This window comes from Rissa tridactyla, chromosome 2, assembly GCF_028500815.1.
Source record: "Rissa tridactyla isolate bRisTri1 chromosome 2, bRisTri1.patW.cur.20221130, whole genome shotgun sequence".
In the NCBI taxonomy this organism is placed as follows: Eukaryota; Metazoa; Chordata; class Aves; order Charadriiformes; family Laridae; genus Rissa; species Rissa tridactyla.
In genome coordinates, this window is record NC_071467.1 from 13661518 (window position 1) to 13680322 (window position 18805).

Sequence of the window (18805 nt, forward strand, 5' to 3'; positions counted from 1 at the left end):
GTTGTAGTTTTCCCTCGTGGGCCTCGGGGAGAGGGGCCCGTTGCAGGCCCGGCCCGCGGGGACGGCGGCGCCGTCACTGGGCAACGGCGGGCGCCTCCACCCCGGAGGCGGGACTTCCGGCGGGGGCGGGGTCGAGAACGGAAGTGGCGGCGGCTCAGCCGAATTCGGCGGCGCCACGTCTGGCTCAGGGTTCCTCTCCCTGCCTGGGGCGGCGGCAGCAGCGGGCGGACCCTCATCTCGCCTCTCCGTCAGCGGCCGGTTCGTAGCGAGGCTTCGGCGGCGTCCGGGCGCAACGGCGGCGGCGACATGTCGGACCTGGGGGACTGGTTCCGGAGCATCCCGCTGATCACCCGCTACTGGTTCGCCGGGTCTATCGCGGTGCCGCTCGTCGGCAAGCTGGGCCTCGTCAGCCCCGTCTACCTCTTCCTCTGGCCCGACGCCTTCATCAACCGCTTCCAGGTACGGGCCGCACTACCGGTCCCGGCGTGCCCTGCGGCGCCCGCCCCGTTAGAGAGAGCGGCCCGGGACGCGCTCGGCATGCTGGGAGTTGTAGTGCGCGGATGTTGCCCCCTCCCGCGGCCTCCGCGGCCGCCCGGGGAGGGAATGGCGCTCCGAGGGGACCCTGCAGGAGCGACGCAGGCCGCCTCCAGTAGGAAGCCGGGGCGGGCCTCAACGCTTACCCTCCGTGAGGCCTGCGGGCCTCGGGTTTAGCCGGTGCTCTGCCTCCGCAGGCCCCGGGCTCCCCACCAAGGTGACACAGGCTGTGGTGCCCGGCCCTGCCAGCGCCCCTGGCCGAGGCAAGGCGGGCTGTGGCCCTCGCCAGGCCCAGTAGTTCGCCCGGGGTCTCATTCTGGTGCAATTTTTTCCTACGTTTTTGGGGGGAGTTGTTGCACCTGGCCCCGGTTGTTGTGCTAAGGCACTCTGTAACAATAAAACCTGTGGCTGTGACTTCAGGTGGTTTGGCTGGCCTCCGCTGTGCGATTGTGTGGGCCTGACGTTGGGAACAGGCACGTGCAAGTGTCCTAAACTGCAGGTGGGTCTGGAGATACTAAAGCAGAGCTCAAGAAGTGCATCTTCTGCATCTTCTCTCTTGGAATTTGAAAAAGCTTGTGTTTGGGACTGTCAGCTTCTGTGCCTAGGTGTGGCTGACATAAACTAACGACTGAATTCCAGAGGTTTCAGATGTACGGTGTTTCTGGGTGCGTTAGCAGTGCCAAAAGAGGTCACAAACTGGACATAGTCTCTTTCCTTGCACTGGGAGGTTACAGGCTCAGTGTTTTGGTGTGAGGGTGTGTAGGGGAGAGCAACCACTGGATGAACTGAAAATGAAGAAAAACATCCCAATCTTTAGATTTCTATTATATGTGCTCATTATATCTTCAGTGAAAAAAGCTGAATGCAAAAAAAGATAAGAAGATAGCTCTCTGTTTCATGTATTGTCCCCCAGAACTTAGTAGCTTAAATGACTGGTTTTTTCCTCTAGTTCCTTCTGGAACTGTGATGTTCAGGATCGCAATACCTATACCAATACTCAGTATCAATGTTGCCGGTTAAAGAGCTCGTTCATAAATGGCCAAACATTTTCTGTATTTGCTACATGCTGCCATGCTGGGCCCAATATTGATTGTTGGGAGACTGTAAAGCAGATTCCAAATTCTCAGAGCAGCCTGTGCTGTCTGCAACAGTACACTAAAGGCTGTTGTGTGAATTCTTTGGCCTCTGTTCAATAGGTGAGAATGGGTTCCTTTTGGATGCTTTTAAAACAGGGTGGCATCCTTGCAAGTATATCCGTTTTGCACTGCAATAAAGACTCACTACTGCAAAGGTGTGATGGAACAGTCTGGGAAGTTGTGTGTAATTTCTGTTGTAATGTTAATAGCTTTGCTTTATCAGATTTAAAAAAACAAAAAACACCAACAACCAAAACTGTAAGCTGCTGAAGCATCAGTAATTGATACTTGGGCCATTTTTAATCTCCTCCTTGATCTTCCAAGTAATTAATAACAAATGAAAAGAAAAAACTTAAGCATATGAATTCATTCTTCAGTATATAAATATATCTTTCTCTTTTGTTCTGGACAGATCTGGCGGCCGATAACTGCAACTTTCTTCTTCCCAGTGGGACCTGGAACAGGATTTCTCTACTTGGTGAATTTGTATTTCTTGTATCAATATTCATCACGATTAGAAACAGGTATGTTATCCATTAAATTGTATGCATGTGATGAACTCTGCCCAGAGTTGATAGAGACTAAACATTGTCAGATAGAGCTTCTGTTGGGAACGTTTGTGGCGATGAGGTTGTGGCCGTTTTGGACAGAACGGTGAGAACGATGGCTCATCTCTGTGCCTGCTTATGTTGATCAATGAGAAGCTACTCGGAAAACTGATTTTCTGTGCCTGGCTCCTTCCCGTTGGTAGGGACCCTGTTAATTTAGGATCTAAACTTGATATTTCTTTCAATAGGAGGGTTTGGTGCTTTTAGTTGCTGGATTTCAGAAATGAGGGATAGAGACTAAAAGATGACGTTACCCTCTGTTTTCTTGTATCTGATGTCCTTTAACATTGAAGAGTGATAGAACATACGCAATAATGGGTATATCCATCTTGAGAAAATAATGATGTTGGCTTTTCCTTTTTTTTTTTTTTTAAAAGGCAATGATGCTTACCTGCGTTATTCTATGAGTTATGTTGAGTTGAGAGACACCTTGTACAAATGAAGTGTACCCCTCTGTCAAATAGAAATGTGAAAAAGTTAAGGAACGAGTTGGATTTTCAGTTAGGGGGAAAAACTAAGAGTGGAAGAAAAGAGATCAAATAATGGGTCATTTCTCTCAAAAAAGAGATTGTTGTTATAAGGTAGCTTCAAAACTGGTTTCACTTTGTGATGTGTAGTTCATTAAAGCTAGACAAAAATTGTTTGTATTGAAGTAAATAATTAAAGTATTTGCAAAGCCCAGCTCCTCTTGAAAGCTTTTATGAACAAGAATTTCATTGTAGTTCTAATGGAGTCTTAGAACTGATGGTGTAAGTGGAAATGCATTACAAAGTGATGTTTGGGAAGTTCCACGATAGAAGAGAGATCCCCAGTAAACCTGTCATCCAGAGAGTATCATGGAATCTCTTCTTAAGTCATAGGAAGTGTAGCAGGAACAGGGAGGAGTGGTGCCAGATTGTATTTGGTTGTTTTCTTAGTGAAAGTAAGTAGTAGTTTAATAGCTAGAAATGTTCCTCCATTTCTTTGAGCCTTTCTGCAGTAAACTGCGAACACATGGGAGTACTCACAGTTACAACATTCTACCGTGCAAAGCTATGTGTAGTAAGAGTTAATATATGCAGATTATAAGACATCACTTCATGTACATATACTTACAAAATGTTCTAGTTGTCTATGCTGTGGCAGAAGTCTCATGGAAGCAAAGTTAATTGTTTCAGTGGTAAATTTAGATTCCTGCTGTATAACACATCTGGATTTTGAAACTGGCAAGTCAGCTGTGTTGTTTGAATCAGTGCATTTCTTCTACATTAGAGTCATTTTTCTGGGTATAAATAAAGTTCTTAGTTAGGCTGGCGCTTCCTTTACGCAAGAGGCTTGAATCCTTCTGAAAGTGGGAGGTGTGTAAGTTGCTGATAATATGTTTACAAGTGAAAATCAGCATAGGTGTATGCCTCCTTTTGCCTCTGAAACTGAGGAAGTGAAACTTCTATTTTCAGGGTTGTACGTGGTTTTTGAGCATACACTGGTGTTGCACGCTAGCTTCAAATTTAGCTGTCAAGAATATCCATATGGTTTTGTACTGTGCTTGTGTTTTCCTAACAAGCTGACCTCTCGCTTCCTGAGGAAAAGGAGATTGATGTGGTTTTGTTTTGTTTCTGTTGGAGAAGAACATAACAAATGGGGAGGAAGAACGCTAAGCACCAGTATAGGTTAGGGGTGGACCTGCTGGGAAGTAGTTCTGAGGAGAAAGATCAGGGGGTCCTGGTAGACAGTAAATTATCCATGAGCCAGCAGTGTGCCCTTGTTGCCAAAAAGGCCAATGGAATCCTGGGCTGCATAGGGAAGAGCATGGCCAGTAGGTTGAAGGAGGTCATTCTCCCCTTCTACACTGCACTGGTGAGGCCACAACTGGAGTACTGCGTCCAGTTTTGGGCTCCCCAGTTCAAGAGGGACAGGGAACTGCTGGAGCGGGTCCAGCGAAGGGCAACTAAGATGATTGAGGGACTGGAGCATCTCCCTTATGAGGAAAGGCTGAAAGAGCTGGGACTCTTTAGCCTGGAGAAGAGAAGGCTGAGGGGAGACCTTATTATGGCATACAAGTATCTAAAGGGTGGGTTTAAGGAGGATGGTGCCAGACTCTTTTCATTGGTTCCCAGTGACAGGACGAGGGGCAATGGGCACAAGTTAGAACATAGGAAGTTCCGTTCAAATACACGGAAAAACTTCTTTACGGTGAGGGTGACAGAGCACTGGAACAGGCTGCCCAGGGAGGTTGTGGAGTCCCCTTCTCTGGAGATTTTCAAGAGTCGCCTGGACGCAGTCCTGAGTGATGTGCTCTGGGCAATCCTGCTTTAGCAGGGGAGTTGGACTAGATGATCTCTAGAGGTCCCTTCCAACTCTGAAGATTCTGTGAAATATCAACAAAGCAGAATATGCAGAGTCCACTCCCCAGCAGTAGGAATGATGAGATTAGGCGTCTGCAGTTCTTCCCCGATGACTGGATTATACCCTGGGCCCTCCTGAAGGACCCAGTGGGCTAGAGCACACCTCGCCCCTGTGCTGAGCTTTTAGGCAGTCTGTAGCTCAGTTTTTCTTAGATATTCATTGGAAACTCAGCTTCAATAGTTTGTCTAATATTCTTGCTAGTAATCTTCTAGATAACAAGAAGTGGAAAACTTTAAGGGAATAACATTTGCTTTGATGTCTTCCTATTCTGGAGGAATTCCTGTGCTGGAGTTTCTACAGGGTTAGTCAGCTTCCTCTCTTTATTTGTTTGTATTTGTTGTATGGCAACAGTAAGGAGAAAACTCCGGTTTATGTAGTTCTCCAACTTTACAACTTTCCAAAAGACTTTTTCAAACTGCTTCCCCCCCACCCCCCCATTGTGTAACTTGCATGGCTGAACTTAAACTTAAAATGACTAAAATAGCAATTTCGTTTTACATAGGCTGTATGTACTCTGTACTCTAAAAACCTAATGCTTATAAATAGGTTTTCTGTCTTTAAATTTTTGGGGACATGTAAAATAGTTGTAGGAAGCCAAATGGTGCTAACATTAAGCAGTGGCTTTCTTTCTAGGCATTTTGATGTTTAATTATTAGCATGTAATTCAGCTTGTTCGTGGGGCGCTGTGTTTGTCACTGTGGGGTTTGGGTTTGTTTCAGCAGTATTCTTAGGCTTTCCTTGCCTGCATGGAATTGTATGAAAGCTGATAGGAGTCTTGCTCAAATGCCGAGGTCCGTGCCAGCCTTTTAGAGAGTTTGCAAGCTGTGCACCCTCCTTATCTATGTTGATTTTTTTTTTTGGAGTGTAAAAGCTATTGTATCTCTTGAGTCTGACTAGATGATGCAAAGAGGATGCAATTTGCCTAAGTAAGGACTGGTTTTCACATGACTCAATCCTTAAACTTGGTGTCTCTGCTTTTGCTGAGCAAGTGTATTTCCTTATTGTGTGCTTCTGATGGGTAGCTTCTTACGAAGGATGGGGTCCAGCTCCATTTTGAAGTCTTGTGAAGTTAAAACCACTTATCTCCAGAATTAAAGTGTGTTCTTTTTTAAGTAGAGTTGCTGTGTGCACACTTAATGCAGCGGGCTGGATGTCTTTATTTTCTGGTCCTATAGGTTGTTCTATTATAAGGCCATTTAAAATTAAAAAAAATAAAAATCATAAACCACAGACTGCCTGTAGGACAACTGTTATTAACTGAGCTTTTCCTTTCTTATCAAGATTACTTACTGATTCTTTTTATTTACAGGGGCTTTTGATGGAAGGCCAGCAGATTACATGTTCATGCTCCTGTTTAACTGGATCTGCATTGTTGTATCCTTCTGCTCATCATCAAACTTTTAGAATATTTTGGTTCTCCTGTTTCTGCCTGTTCAAAGACCAGGTTTTAGCAACTAACAGTTTTAAAATGTAGCAAATGTTCACAGGTGAGTTTTTAATCTTCCTGGAAAGGTAGTGAGTGGCTTCCAGGAGAATACTAATAAATACTAATAAGTGTGCTAATACAGGTATGTAATCTGGGGACTAGAGTTCTGCTTGTACAAAGCTCAGCTTGTGCTGCGTGAGTTTCCCTGGTGTTTGCTGTATTGCTTCACTTACCCACTTCTGTGAATTGCCACGTGGGGTGAGGGTGAATTTAGTGTGTTTAAGCTGCCATGTGCAAAGAGGTCTGATCTCTGCCATTCCCTGGGCTAGAAATTCAGGAGTATCTCGTGGAGAGATCCTTTACCTGCGGGGTACAAGTCAGCTGAGTCTGTGACAGCAGCTTTGCGATATCTGCACTGAGCCAATTCCTGAAGAAGCTGGGCTTGTTGGTTTGGGAATGTTGGGAAGCAGTTTTTCCATGAGCTATGCTGTTCTACCTGAGTTTTCTTTAGGTCTTGGATACAAAACTGTGAGGAGTTGCTGATACATCAAATGGTTGTGCTACCATTCAGAGGGATCTTGAGAGGCTGGAGAATCTCACGAAGCTCAGCAAAGGGAAGCGCAGAGTCCTACCCCTGGGGAGGAGCAGCCTCAGGCACCAGGACAGGCTGGGGACTGACAGTCTGCAAAGCAGCTTGGCAGAAAAGGCCTTGGGAGTTCTGCTGGACACCAAGTTGACCATGAGCCAGCAATGCGCCTTTGTGGCAAAGGTCGCCACCAGCTTCCTGGGCTGCGTTAGGCAGAGCATTGCAAGCAGGTTGAGGGAGCCGATTACTCCCGTCTGCTCAGCCCTTGTGAGACACATCGGGGGCTTCATCCAGCTTCAGGTTCCCAAGTATGGGAGAGACATGGACATAACTGGAGTGAGTCCAGTGAAGGGTCACAAAGATGATTAAAGGGTTGGAGCATCTGTCACATGAGGACAGGCTGAGAGAGCTGGGATTGTGCTGCCTGGAGAGCAGGAGGCTCAGAGGTGTCTCGTCCATGTGGATTAATACCTGATAGGGGGAGGGAGTAACAGAAATGGAGCCAGACTTCTCTCAGTGGTGGGACAAGAGAGAATGGGCACAAAATGAAGCACAGAGAATTCTATTTAAATGTAAGGAAGACCCTTCTTACTGTAAGGGCAGTCAAACACTGGCATGGGTTGCCAAGAGAGGTTGTGGACCCTGCATCCTTGGAGATGCTTCCATTCTCTCTGTGCTGTTGCCACCTCCTTGTAGCAGTTTGCAGTGGGCACAGCATGTGGAAAAAAAGGGAGCGGTGACATCAGTGTGAACCAGATACAGCCAGGAAAGCCAGTGTGTAGAAATGCTGTTGCCTTTATCAATGGATTAATTTATCTGCAGTTGCATTCCACTGTATGGAGGGATTTGCTAATCCTGCTAGTCCTGTTGAGCCGCAGCAGTAACTAGGAAAACAACGTTGTTGTTTAGATGTTGTTAAGAAAACCATCAGCTTCATTGTGGTTGCAGGCTGTTGGCTGTGAGCTATTAGATGAATCTGATTGTGACTTGACTTTCATACTGGTCATTTAAAAGCTTCTAGTTGCTTGTTCCCTATATGATGTAAGGAGCAACCTGGATGCATGATCTGGGAAAATGCTTGATGCCGTTTTACACACATTCGTGAACTGTTAAAAGCATTCTCGTCATAGCTAAATTCTTCAGCAATTGGTTCTACTCAGTAGTTACTACAGTAAGTACATCCTTTGGGTTCCAGGGTAGGAGAGTAGTATTAAAAGCCTGCATTGATGCATTTCAAGAAAGAACTTATTTTATATGACACAGTGTCAATACATTGATATTTTTTTATGATCTGGTATTTCTTTAGCTACAAACCCAACATTTTAGTCTTTAAAAAACTAATGAAAGAATCCAGCTGTTAAACCTGTAACATGCTTTTATGCAAGGACTGATTGAGTTTGTAGTTAGCCAGTTTCATCATGGAGGGAAAGCCAGTGCATCCATCAACCCTCGGGGTAATGACTTGAGGTGGTAGCTTGAAAGGTTACTGAAAACCAATTATTGAAGCTAAGTGTGTAAGCCTCTAGATCATTGGAGGATTTTCATTTTTTCCAGTGGTTAACTTAATGCTATGCAGGAAGGCTGTTTTCATTTTAAACATTAAAGGCCTTTGCATGCGTGTTCAGTGCGTGTGCAGCTTCTTTTTGTCATTCTAGTCTATCAGGTTTTGCTGCGTTTTCCTTAATGGTGCAATGACAGATAACTGGCTTGGCGATGGACATGCAGGTAAGTGCCGTGCAGTTTCTTAAGTAATAATCTTATGGCACTTTCTGACTACTTAATGACTTTATAGAGAGCATCATCGGCATAACTGCAGAATGTAGTTAAGTTAGGCTGGTTTAGTTTATACCAAAATAGATTGCTGTGTGTGTTTTGTTAATTTTTTTAGTTTGGCTTAGCCTCAGCTAATGTCACAAGCCTGTATCTGACTCTGCCACTCCTAACCAAGTTAGGGAGTCAAGGAGTGAGAATTGGCTGTTTGTGCAGTCAGGAAGTGTTCGGCCTTTTACTAAAATGGACACAAGATGTCACCTATGCACTGTTTCTTCTAATGAATGTAGATCTGCATTCTTACTTTTTTATCTAAAAATGATTCTTGGGTTCATTAGTCTTCTCAAATTTAGTGTGCCTTTTACTTGCCAACAGAAGAACTTTTTTTGAAATATGCGGCTTCAGATTTAGATCAGAACTGTGCAGTGCAAAATCCTCACAAGAATGATTAAAATAGTCATTTAAAGAACCAGTTTCAATGAGGGTAGTTCTGATCTCCCCAAATATTAAGGGGCGAAGTGGGGAGCGTTTCTTGGACACAACAGAGTATCAGAGAACTGCAGGTCTTCAGCCTGCCTCTGCTGTTCTCTCCTCATCTTATTCTATCCTTGTCACTCAAAGCCAGCACCAATATCCCTAATATTCTCTAAAATATTATCTTAGCATTTATTAGATCACTTATCAGGCTTCCCTGGTAGACAAAAATAGCGATCGTGCATCTGCTGTCCAGACCGAGTTCTACTAAGGGCTGTCCATAACTTTGCACTTAAACTTTTTTTGGTGTGGGGAAGATGCCACAAAATTCTTCAAAAGCATGGTGAAGTCATCCATACGTTGTATGAATTTTAGACTGACTGTGTTGGATTGTAGCTTTTTAAAAAGGTACTTAAAATGGTTTTATATCTGCATACAAAGTACTGCTTAAAATACGGGGTTTTTGCTTGCGTTGAGTGCTTTGCTTGAAAGTGAGAAGTTAGAGTAGGATATCTGGGCCTCTATACCCATGTCAAATACTTTCAGAAATTAGATGTTTCTTTGTTTTCCAGTAAAATAAAAGTGGTTTTAATAAAGACCCTAAGGTTCTCGTGTGACGAGTCAGACTGCTGGTGTGCTGCAGGGCTTGGAGGAGGCTGGACTGATGCCCACGTACCAGCTTTAACGTGGAACCTGTTGAATAGTGGCACCCCCGAAGGGATGAGTTTTAACCTCTCTTCAAACACAGAAGCTGGTTTGTAGTGTTAAACCAGTTCATGGAAACATTGCTGGCACAGTCTGTCTTCAGTTCAGAAATCAGCAGATGGCTAAAATAGTGCTTTATATTTGTTTCACTAGAAATAGTCCAATCAGCTAATGCACAGTCACAGTAAGGAGGTATTTGAAACGGTCTCATCTCCTGGCGTGGAGCAGAGGTTAATTCTTGTGGTGCTCCGAGGGGGACATAGCTGGCAGTTTGATAGAGTAACACTTCATCTGGTGTATTATCTTAGCCCCAGGTGAGTGTGGTTGGGTTAGTGCCCTGGGTTGTGAATGGAAGTGATTGTGGCACAAGTATGTTGCTGACTCTGCTGTAGGTTTGCTACCAAGCAGCTGGGAGCAGAGGGGTTCACCACAGCTGCTCTTTCATTCGGGGCAAGTTGGAGCCCTTTGCTTTGGCATCGTCTTACAAAAGAGAATAAGCAAGTTGGTTCTCCTACTTAGCTTTCCTAGCAGGCTTTGAACAGATCCATGACAAGTGATGGCAAAGATTCTGGGGCAATCTTTAAAGATTTTGCTGATATATCATGCTTACGAGCCATTTTTGAAGCTTACAGCTCCTGCTGCCTATTTAAGTTTCTTGGTTTTCTGTGAAAATGATGGTAACTTTTTGCCTTTTTTTTTTTTTTTAAACATTGCAGTTGCTGATGATTCCACTCATCATGTCAGTGCTTTATGTGTGGGCCCAGCTGAACAGAGACATGATCGTATCATTTTGGTTTGGAACAAGATTTAAGGTATGTCAGACCTTAAATCTGGGAAGGTTTCTGCCCAGAAGATGCACTTGGAGTGGGTGAGGGGCAAAATATAAATATTTTCTCTTATTAAAGATGTCCCATGCTTTGACATAGCTATATACTCCTTGAGATGCAGCAAAGACAAAATTTCTTCATGGTCTTCCATAAGATGTCACTCAGTGTGGCTTTACTGGAAAGATGTCCTGACAATTGAAATTCATTGGTCTGAAAAGAGGAAAAAATTCATGATAAACATTAACCTGGATAAAACCTGAATGTAGTGACAAAATGTTGATATTTGAAATTGTTCTTTCCTGTGCAACCTTGTCTGTTTTTGCCAGATCTTGTAGTGAAAACTCCTTTGATCATCGTTTCCAGACCTTTTCAAAATCAGAAATATTAGGACTTGTTTCAGATTGTGAAACAAAGCTAGCTGTGGAACATAGAGTGCAAAAGGCACATCTACTTATAATGCTTAATTCATAGAATCATAGAATCTTCATGGTTGGAAAGGACCTTTGACATCGAGTCCAACCATCAACCTAACAATGCCAAAATGAGTATGACTTATCTAAAAATGTTAGTGGTCGCTCAGTTTGGAGTATCCTACCTTGTTAGGTAGAATCTGCTTAAGTTAATAAATCGGGATTTGTGTAATGCCTAAAATATTGAGATTATAATCGTGCTTATTAGTGCAGTGGGAGGTTGAGCAGGTTTATGTCCTTAACTCCTACTTACAACTTCTCCGTCTCCATTGCATTCTTTTTCAGGCCTGTTACCTTCCATGGGTTATTCTGGGATTCAACTACATCATTGGTGGATCGTATGTATTTACTTGGATGGCCAATTTGAAGTTATAAAAGCCTTTACAGCTATTGAACTTACTGCTGAATTTAGAAGCAGCGTTAAAATAAGAGGCTTAAAACTGTATAATCTGACTGATGATGCTCAGTGTCATATCGTGGTCATTTAAGATAAAAGCAAAGAGGAGATGTGCGTGTGAGATCTAGAGAGTGTAGGTGAGGGGAAAGTAATAAGAATTTGGTTTATTTTCTAGTAAATCTGTGCATTAGGCCTTTTCCTTACTAAGAGAGTACAGCCCCGTAAAGAAAGATGTCATCCCATATGACCAGCCATCAGTACTGGTTTTAGAAACAAATGTAACTTGACTCTGATAGTGCTGCTACTTCTTTCCCTCACAGTCTTGCCCAACGTGATGGTATTTTCAGCTTGTGAAACAAAGGAAAATGGCAATAACAAGCCCACAGAGCACCATATTAGCACTTGCTGAATTCATTGGTCTGTCTTGGGTTTCTTTGACTAAACTCCATGATGCAGAAATCCCCTCTGTGCAGGGTCTTTCCCATTGGTGCCCTGCGTCTGTTGGGGCCTCTTGGTGCCGCTGTAACATAATTAGTGACAATAACAAATTATGTGGTTGATTTATAAAAGGAGGAGGTAGTACAGCAAAACCAAATTCTCTTTTCTGGCTGTGCCTCCTACTGACTCATCCGTCACTTGAGAAAACTGCTTGCTGTTAGATACCTGCTGTTTCTATGCATGACGGAAGATACTCAAGGGCCTCCATTCAGCAGTGTTTTTGCAAAATTGGGAACAAAACAGTTCAGTTCAGCAGGAGACAGGTTGTCCAGTGAAAACAGCAGTAACTTCTCAAACTCCGCAGACTATTATTTTAGACACTAATAGCTGTACGGTCTAATTCCCTGATGTAAACAAGTATTTAATTGCATTTTCAGTACAGACTGTAGAGAAGGCTTGGAAGGGAGGGTGGAACAGCCTGTTGATGTGTTGGCACTGAAGGTTGGCCCTTCTAAAGAAGTGGCTGCAAAATGCTGAGGGAAGGGAAATCTGTGTCTGACAGCCCCGGCAATGCCCATGGCAGATGAACTGCAGAAGATGGGCACTCGTTTATTTTCAGAGAGGACAGAATGTGAAACGATTCTTTTTCTTTTGCCTTGCAGAGTCATCAATGAGCTGATAGGAAATCTGGTTGGCCACCTGTATTTCTTCTTAATGTTTAAATATCCGATGGATTTGGGAGGAAGGAATTTTCTGTCCACACCTCAGTTCCTGTAAGCTGGCTTTATTCTTTAGCTCGCTGTTTGTTTGGTCCAATTTTCTGTATTGTTTGTCAGGCACATATTTGCTGGGATTGTAAGGTGTCAAATACTTTGCTAAATCAGCCTGCTTTAGACTTACCATATTGACTGTGCTTCTGAGTCATCAGAAATGTTGAATTTCTTGTAAATGGCCCATGTGAGAGCTCTTTGTTACCCCTGTGGATGGCTTGTGTCCTTTACCCACTCTTAAGAGTGAGAGCGAAAGTCATAGTTCTGCTAGTGAGTTGAGTTGTAGTAAGGAGAACTCCCTAACAATTATCAGATGGTATCAAAAAATCGTTTTCTTCTGTAAATGATCTTTTATCTGTATTTCCATGTATCATTACAGTAGCTACCAGTTCAGCAACTTGTAACAATAGGAGTTGGTTGTAGACTTGTTCAGGACTATAATATATATTCTGCTTTGCAGTTTGCACCCATCACCTTGACTGAGACTGCAGGTCTTGGTTTCTGAAGTGCTTTTTCTTGCGAACTGTTTATTGTTTTGGCATTGAAATACTAGGATCAGAAGCCAAAGTCTGTAGCTTCAGTTGCCCTTGTCCTCATCCTTTTGGGCTGTAAATATTCTTCCTCTACCAAACTTTAGTTAGCAACTCAGTTAACTCTTTTTATAGCATAAACTGTTTATTAGAAGATGCAAAGTTGAATTACAGTTCTGCTTTCTGTACAAGTTTTAATGAGTAGGAAAGCTTTATATTCTACTTTTTTGTTTGCAAGCCCTTCTGGTAAATATAATTTTCCATAAAGATTAGAAGACAAAATGTTTTTTTAAAATGTCTTTCAAGGTAATGATAGCTCTGAAACTGCCATCAATCTTGTTAGTTATGTGCAATTCTCTTGCGTCTATTTAATTGATTCTATTTAATTTTTCTCTGTATTTGAGAAGCAGAAACAGAAGTACTGCAAACATTGCTACAAATGGATAAATTTTGCCTTTGCACTGTAATGTTTTGTTTAATGTGGTGAATTGCAGATACCTTTAATATAATAATGAAGAACTTTTTCTATACGGGATCATTCTTCTTGGGTTTCTTCTTGGGAACCTGCATTTTATGTCTGCGCCTCAGATTTTAGCGGTCCAATTCAGCAAGGGATTTGCAGGAGCTCAGTGTAACTATTGTGGAGCTGAAATGACTCTGCATTAATGGCAGCCCTTGACGAAATGCAGAAGCTGTATTTTAATTCACTCTATTTGGGTGGTAGCCTAAGTTGGATGATAAAGTCTTGCAGCACTGATTTGCTCTGGCCAGGTCACTCGAGCTTTGATTTCCGACAAGCTAGTTGCTTAAGCCTGTTTCCCTTAGTCTCTTCAGTCCTCAGTTCCTCAGGAATGTTTACTGGGAGAGCAGTGAGGTGGTTGGATGCTGTGATAACAGGAGCTTTGCAACTATTGAAGAGAAAGAGGTGCTCAGAAGTGATTTGGAATTTTTTTTTTTTTATTTCCCCTGGAAAAAAAAGGAAGAGAAGTTAGGGGAATTAAGTTTGTATCACAGCATTTATTTTCAACAGTGAGACTCCCTTATGTGTGTGTTTGTGTTTTTTTTTTTTTTTTTTCCCCCCCCCCCCCCCCTGCCCTGTGTTTGGATTATTGTATCTAACCATATCCCAGAGATGGAAGTTCCCCAGAATTCACATTTCTCAATGTGCTGAGGGCTTAGATTTGGAAAGAATTCTGTGAAGTGCTGCTGTGAAAGCCATTTTTATTGCAAAGTCTACCAGCTTAAAGGAATCGCATGGAAAAGTAGTCTGGCATTTACCCCCAAGGTACAGCTCTTTCTCAAACTCTCTCCTTCTCTTCTGGCTTGTGCTTAGGTACCGCTGGCTGCCAAATAGGAGAGGAGGAGTGTCGGGGTTTGGTATCCCACCCGCTAGCATGAGAAGAGCTGCAGAAGATCAGCAGGGTGGTGGAAGACACAACTGGGGCCAAGGTTTCCGGCTAGGTGACCAGTGAAGACCTCCTGCCCTTCGAAAACAGCAACTCTTTGGTTTTAATTGGACGTAGAACCGACCCTTCCTGGTGCAGAGCATGCTTAGGAACTGAGCTCTCTGTAGTACTGTTGGATTTCACTGATTAGAAAGAATGTTTCTGGTTCAAGAGAAAATGAAAAACTCCAGAAGGGAAAAATGTAGATCTTGCTCCAGGTTAGCCAGTAGTGTCCAATTTGATTCTGCCATTGAAAAAAGCCTTCTTTATACAGTATTTTCCGTCTGTCGCAACAGGCATCCATTCTGCTGTCTTTTTCCGTGATGTGATGGGACAAGCTAATGGTGTTCTGTCTTGCCTGGTATGTTAAAAGCTTGGTTGACCATGGTAAGGGAAGAATCCAGTGTGAGGCAGATGGATCAAACTAACCCGAAAGCTTAGGAAGCTGACTTTTTCCATAGCTGTGCTTAAGTCCCAGGATCTCTGGAAATATTATTTAAGTGATATCTCTCTGCTGCGTTCATAAAGCAAAGTGCAAATGTCTCGTTTCCATTATTAAACTGTGTTTTGAGGGGATTTTTTTCTTGCTGTGCAACATTTGTCCTGCCTGCTACAGAATGGGCTGGGCAAGACTAAGGATAAGAGGGCTTTCATTTGAAATGGCAATAACAGATACTCACAGAATTGAAATCTCTGAACCCTTCATGGCATGTTACAAGGCTTGCTCTGTTTAAACTGAGGTTGTCTGGCTTCCCTGAGATCTGTGAATTCTTGGCTTCAAGGTTTCTATCTTGATTGCAAAATTGGGTAGCACAAATACTACTTAAACCAGAAAATGTAACGTATCATTGTGGTTAATGTAAAGGGTACTGACTGCAGCATTATGTTTGTTAACTGAATCTTCAACTTCCTCTTAAAAGCTTTAAGGCATCAAAGAATCAAAGCTGGAAATAAACTTTCCCAGGGTCAAGATACAATAGAGCAGATTGCTTTACTACAGGACTCTTTCATTGTCAAAGAAGAAATGACGTACACTGTTTATTAGTATCTGTACTTTTTGGGTAAAACTTTTTGACATGGAAAAGGGAATGATTCTGTACAGTAGTTTTTCTTGTACTGGGCTCCTGTGGGCAGAGCGCAGGGCTAAGCTCCAGGAAGCTGTAATACTAACTTGTTACTGTCTCACCGCATGGACTTGAGCAAAGTTCTTACTTATCTCAGTTTTCCCAGCTGTAAGGAGGACTCATGCATGTCTCATGGCATTCTTAAAAGGTAGCTGTCTCCGGCTCCCCTAGATGGGAGCTGACAGCGAGCGAGGTAAGGCTTAGCTTCACATAAATGATAACATTTTAGCTAGGAACACAATTACTCTAAGCTTAACCAAGACTTCCAAGTTGGAATATAGTTACTTTTTGTTTTATAGTTGGAAGAAGAGCATCATCACTAAGATGGGATTCAAGTCTCTAACTGAGTTTCCCTTTAGCATTTGTCTGTCTTTTTACTGGGTAGGTAGGGCACAGAAAGCTGTTCTGCCCCAATTTAGGTTTCTCAGGTATCTATAAGTATGTGAAGTGAATCTGGGCCAAAACATTTTTGTTACTACTTTGTTTCTTCACTGAACCTGGGTTCTGAAGGTTTAAAAACTTGTAAATACTACGTGGTGTGAAACTGAGAGGAAAATAAGCAGTCAGACTGGAAGTTTTCAGCTGGCTTGCTTGAAAAGAAATTGCATGTTCCATTTCTTCACTGCAACTCAATTTTGTTGATTCAGCTTGTGGAAAAATGTAGAAAACTGGTAATGCTTGTATTGTGTGCTTAGGTTTTACAGCAACGTGGAGTTCAGAAATCACCTGCCACTTTTGTCTATTGAGTGATGAGTTTTAAAGATGCTCTTGTCTCTCTCTTTGTATAAAATGGTAGGTAGAAAAGAGGACTGCAGTGTTCTAAATACTGATCTATTGTTGACTGACAGCTGTTACTTGATGCCAACTAGAACAGTCTGAGAACCATCATTTTTGTAGGAGTCATGATGCAGCCGGTCTTTTTAGACATAGTAATATCACTGTCTCCAAAGCATTTGTCTTCATTTTGAGTCAGGACCTAACAGTTAAGTGAAGATGCAGTAGTTTGTGACTTGGCTAAAACCCTGGCACACTCAAATTGCAGAACAACTTTGGACAGAAGGCCAGAAGGAAGGCGTGAGCGGGAGGAAGCATGGCAAAAGTCATTCATTGTCCTGGCCCAGTGTGCTCTGCTGGGTCTTGCTTTCTAGCACACCCTCCTTGTCTTAAGGAGGAAAAGGTTTGCAAGGAAAATAGACTTCTGGTAAGTCTTGATTAGCTTTTGAGCTGCTTCAGGTCAATTTACTTTGGTTTATGGAAAATTCACTTCATAATTCCATTTTACGAGCTTAGTTTGTTCATTTCTCACTTGCCACTTGACCTGAAGCACTATTTGTTCTCCAGCGTACACTGACAATGACAGTCTCTTGTTAAATGAGTACCTCCTTTCTTATTTTGTACAGATAATTTCCCTTTTTGTAATCAATTTTTGTTGGCAAAGTTTTAAATTAAAGTTTTAATCTCTGTTACTGTCTCTGTTTTGCTGAATCTTATTTCAGCTCAAGACAAGCCTTGTGGTCTGCACGTCTCCGAGGACTGTCTGACAGTTCACTGTGACACCACCTCCTGCTGTTGATAAAAGTACTCAAGAAAATGACCTGCTTTTGGGTGGGAGTCTTGTCTTCTCTGATAGGTTGCAAAATCGTAAAGGCATTTTCTTTGTTTATCACCATGGGCTTTGACAGTCTGTGTCCTTCCTGGGCTGTTACCATTTTACAGCTTTTTTTTTTTTGTGTGTATACTTAATTATTCATCCTTTATTGTCCTCTGGGAGGAAGTATGCTTCTACTCACCCTCAAACTTTGTGAGATTGATAAAGATCACTTACTCTTTCATGGGTAAGCTTGGTATTCTGCAATACCCTCTCACTGTCCAGCCAGATGTGCACAGCTGCCAGACTTCCTTTTGAGGCTCTTACCTCAACAGATTTGGAGACACATTGAGCATTCTCTGAATGACTTTTCTGGTCCTCATCGTTCATCTGACTGCACTTTTCCTGTTTGTTACCATAGAGGCACCGAAGAAGATCGTGGACTCGGTACATAAGGCACTGTGTGAATCTGTTGTGCTCCTTGAACTGGAAAGTCTTGGTCCATACTAAATACACCAGAGGCAACAGCATGGCAAGTGTGTGCCTTTCGATTTTGCTCCAGCTGCGTAAAGAATCACCGGAAGAGCCAGGAATTTGAAATCAAAAGCTTCTAAAATGCTTCGTCTTTCATTCCTATCGCTCTGTCTGACAGCTCCTCTCTTGACACTACTCCGTAATGCGGTGTTGCCAGTGACTTAATGAGAAACCGGACCTGTTGCTTCATTCTGTCATCTAATTGTTGCATTAGGAGAACTGAGAGGCTTTAAGTTTCAGAATAGCATATTGTTTGCTATATAACGTAAGATCCTTTCTGTGTTTATATATAACTGTGTTACCTTATCAGGGAGGAAGACAGCTTTGCCTTGATGGTTAAGGTAGTGAGCTGGAGAGATACGTGCTAATTAACAGTCTGAAGCTTCTGATATTACAAGTCACCTACTGGCTTTGTAATCCTGTTCTGCATCCATAAAATGAAGATGATTCATATTTTCCCTTGTTCTGTGCTAGGCTTAGGATGATGGATCAATTTGTACTTGCTGTAGTATGGCAGAGCGCTACTTTTGGTGAAGATGTTCTTAGCATTGCCATCGCCTGTGGTAGTAAATGGCTTTTCTTGTTTTGTGTGTGCCTAGATTCTTATTTTGCCATGGATGATAGTAACTGTGACTTGAAATTCAGAGTTGAGTCTGTTGTCATGATTTTATTAATTTAGGTTAAATATGTGTTCTGCATATCTGCATATTAAGCAGAAGTACTTACATCTAAAAGGTGATGATGTGCTGTTTTCTGTGATTGAAAAGATGAAAAGACTTCAGCTGCTTGTGTTTTTCAAGCGCACTTTTTTGGTGATGAAAGGAGTTCTGTTCGCAGCAGTGGCTCACCCTTTTATCATCTGAAACGTGATCTAGGAGGAGTGATTACACCACTTGTGAGCAGAAGTTGCATGAAAGGAGCTGTAACTGTGGGGTGCTGGCAAGGCCTCTGCAGAATCCTGTTGATGTTGAGGGGGGGGGAAAGTGATGATTAAATCTTAATTCTGGTGCCTGAAGGTAGTTTAGATTTTAGTTTTGTTCCCCCACACCCTTCCCACA

The 18805-nt window shown here is 42.7% G+C and overlaps 1 protein-coding gene across 2 annotated transcripts; it reads left to right on the forward strand.

The window, feature by feature from the left end:
- The first annotated feature begins 118 nt into the window (after positions 1-118).
- Positions 119-18333, forward strand: DERL1 (derlin 1). 2 transcript variants are annotated; one of them, XM_054189828.1, is made up of 8 exons: positions 119-459; positions 2083-2194; positions 5973-6037; positions 8374-8400; positions 10341-10436; positions 11207-11259; positions 12419-12529; positions 14390-18333. In XM_054189828.1, the coding sequence occupies exons 1-8, from the start codon at positions 307-309 to the stop codon at positions 14526-14528; spliced, it is 756 nt and encodes a 251-aa protein (XP_054045803.1). In that variant the 5' UTR covers positions 119-306; the 3' UTR covers positions 14529-18333. The 2 variants fall into 2 exon arrangements, with proteins under 2 accessions (XP_054045803.1, XP_054045804.1); XM_054189829.1 differs by lacking the exon at positions 119-459 and adding an exon at positions 868-1033.
- Positions 18334-18805: the final 472 nt, after the last annotated feature.

What these genes read in the sequence shown, in the direction of transcription:
- DERL1 (XM_054189828.1), top strand. Translation starts at nt 307, where the DNA reads ATGTCGGACCTGGGGGACTGGTTCCGGAGCATCCCGCTGATCACCCGC. An exon ending in CCTTCATCAACCGCTTCCAG is followed by an intron (nt 460 to 2,082) that starts GTACGGGCCGCA and finishes TGTTCTGGACAG; the next exon opens with ATCTGGCGGCCGATAACTGC. An exon ending in TTAACTGGATCTGCATTGTT is followed by an intron (nt 6,038 to 8,373) that starts GTATCCTTCTGC and finishes GTGCAATGACAG; the next exon opens with ATAACTGGCTTGGCGATGGA.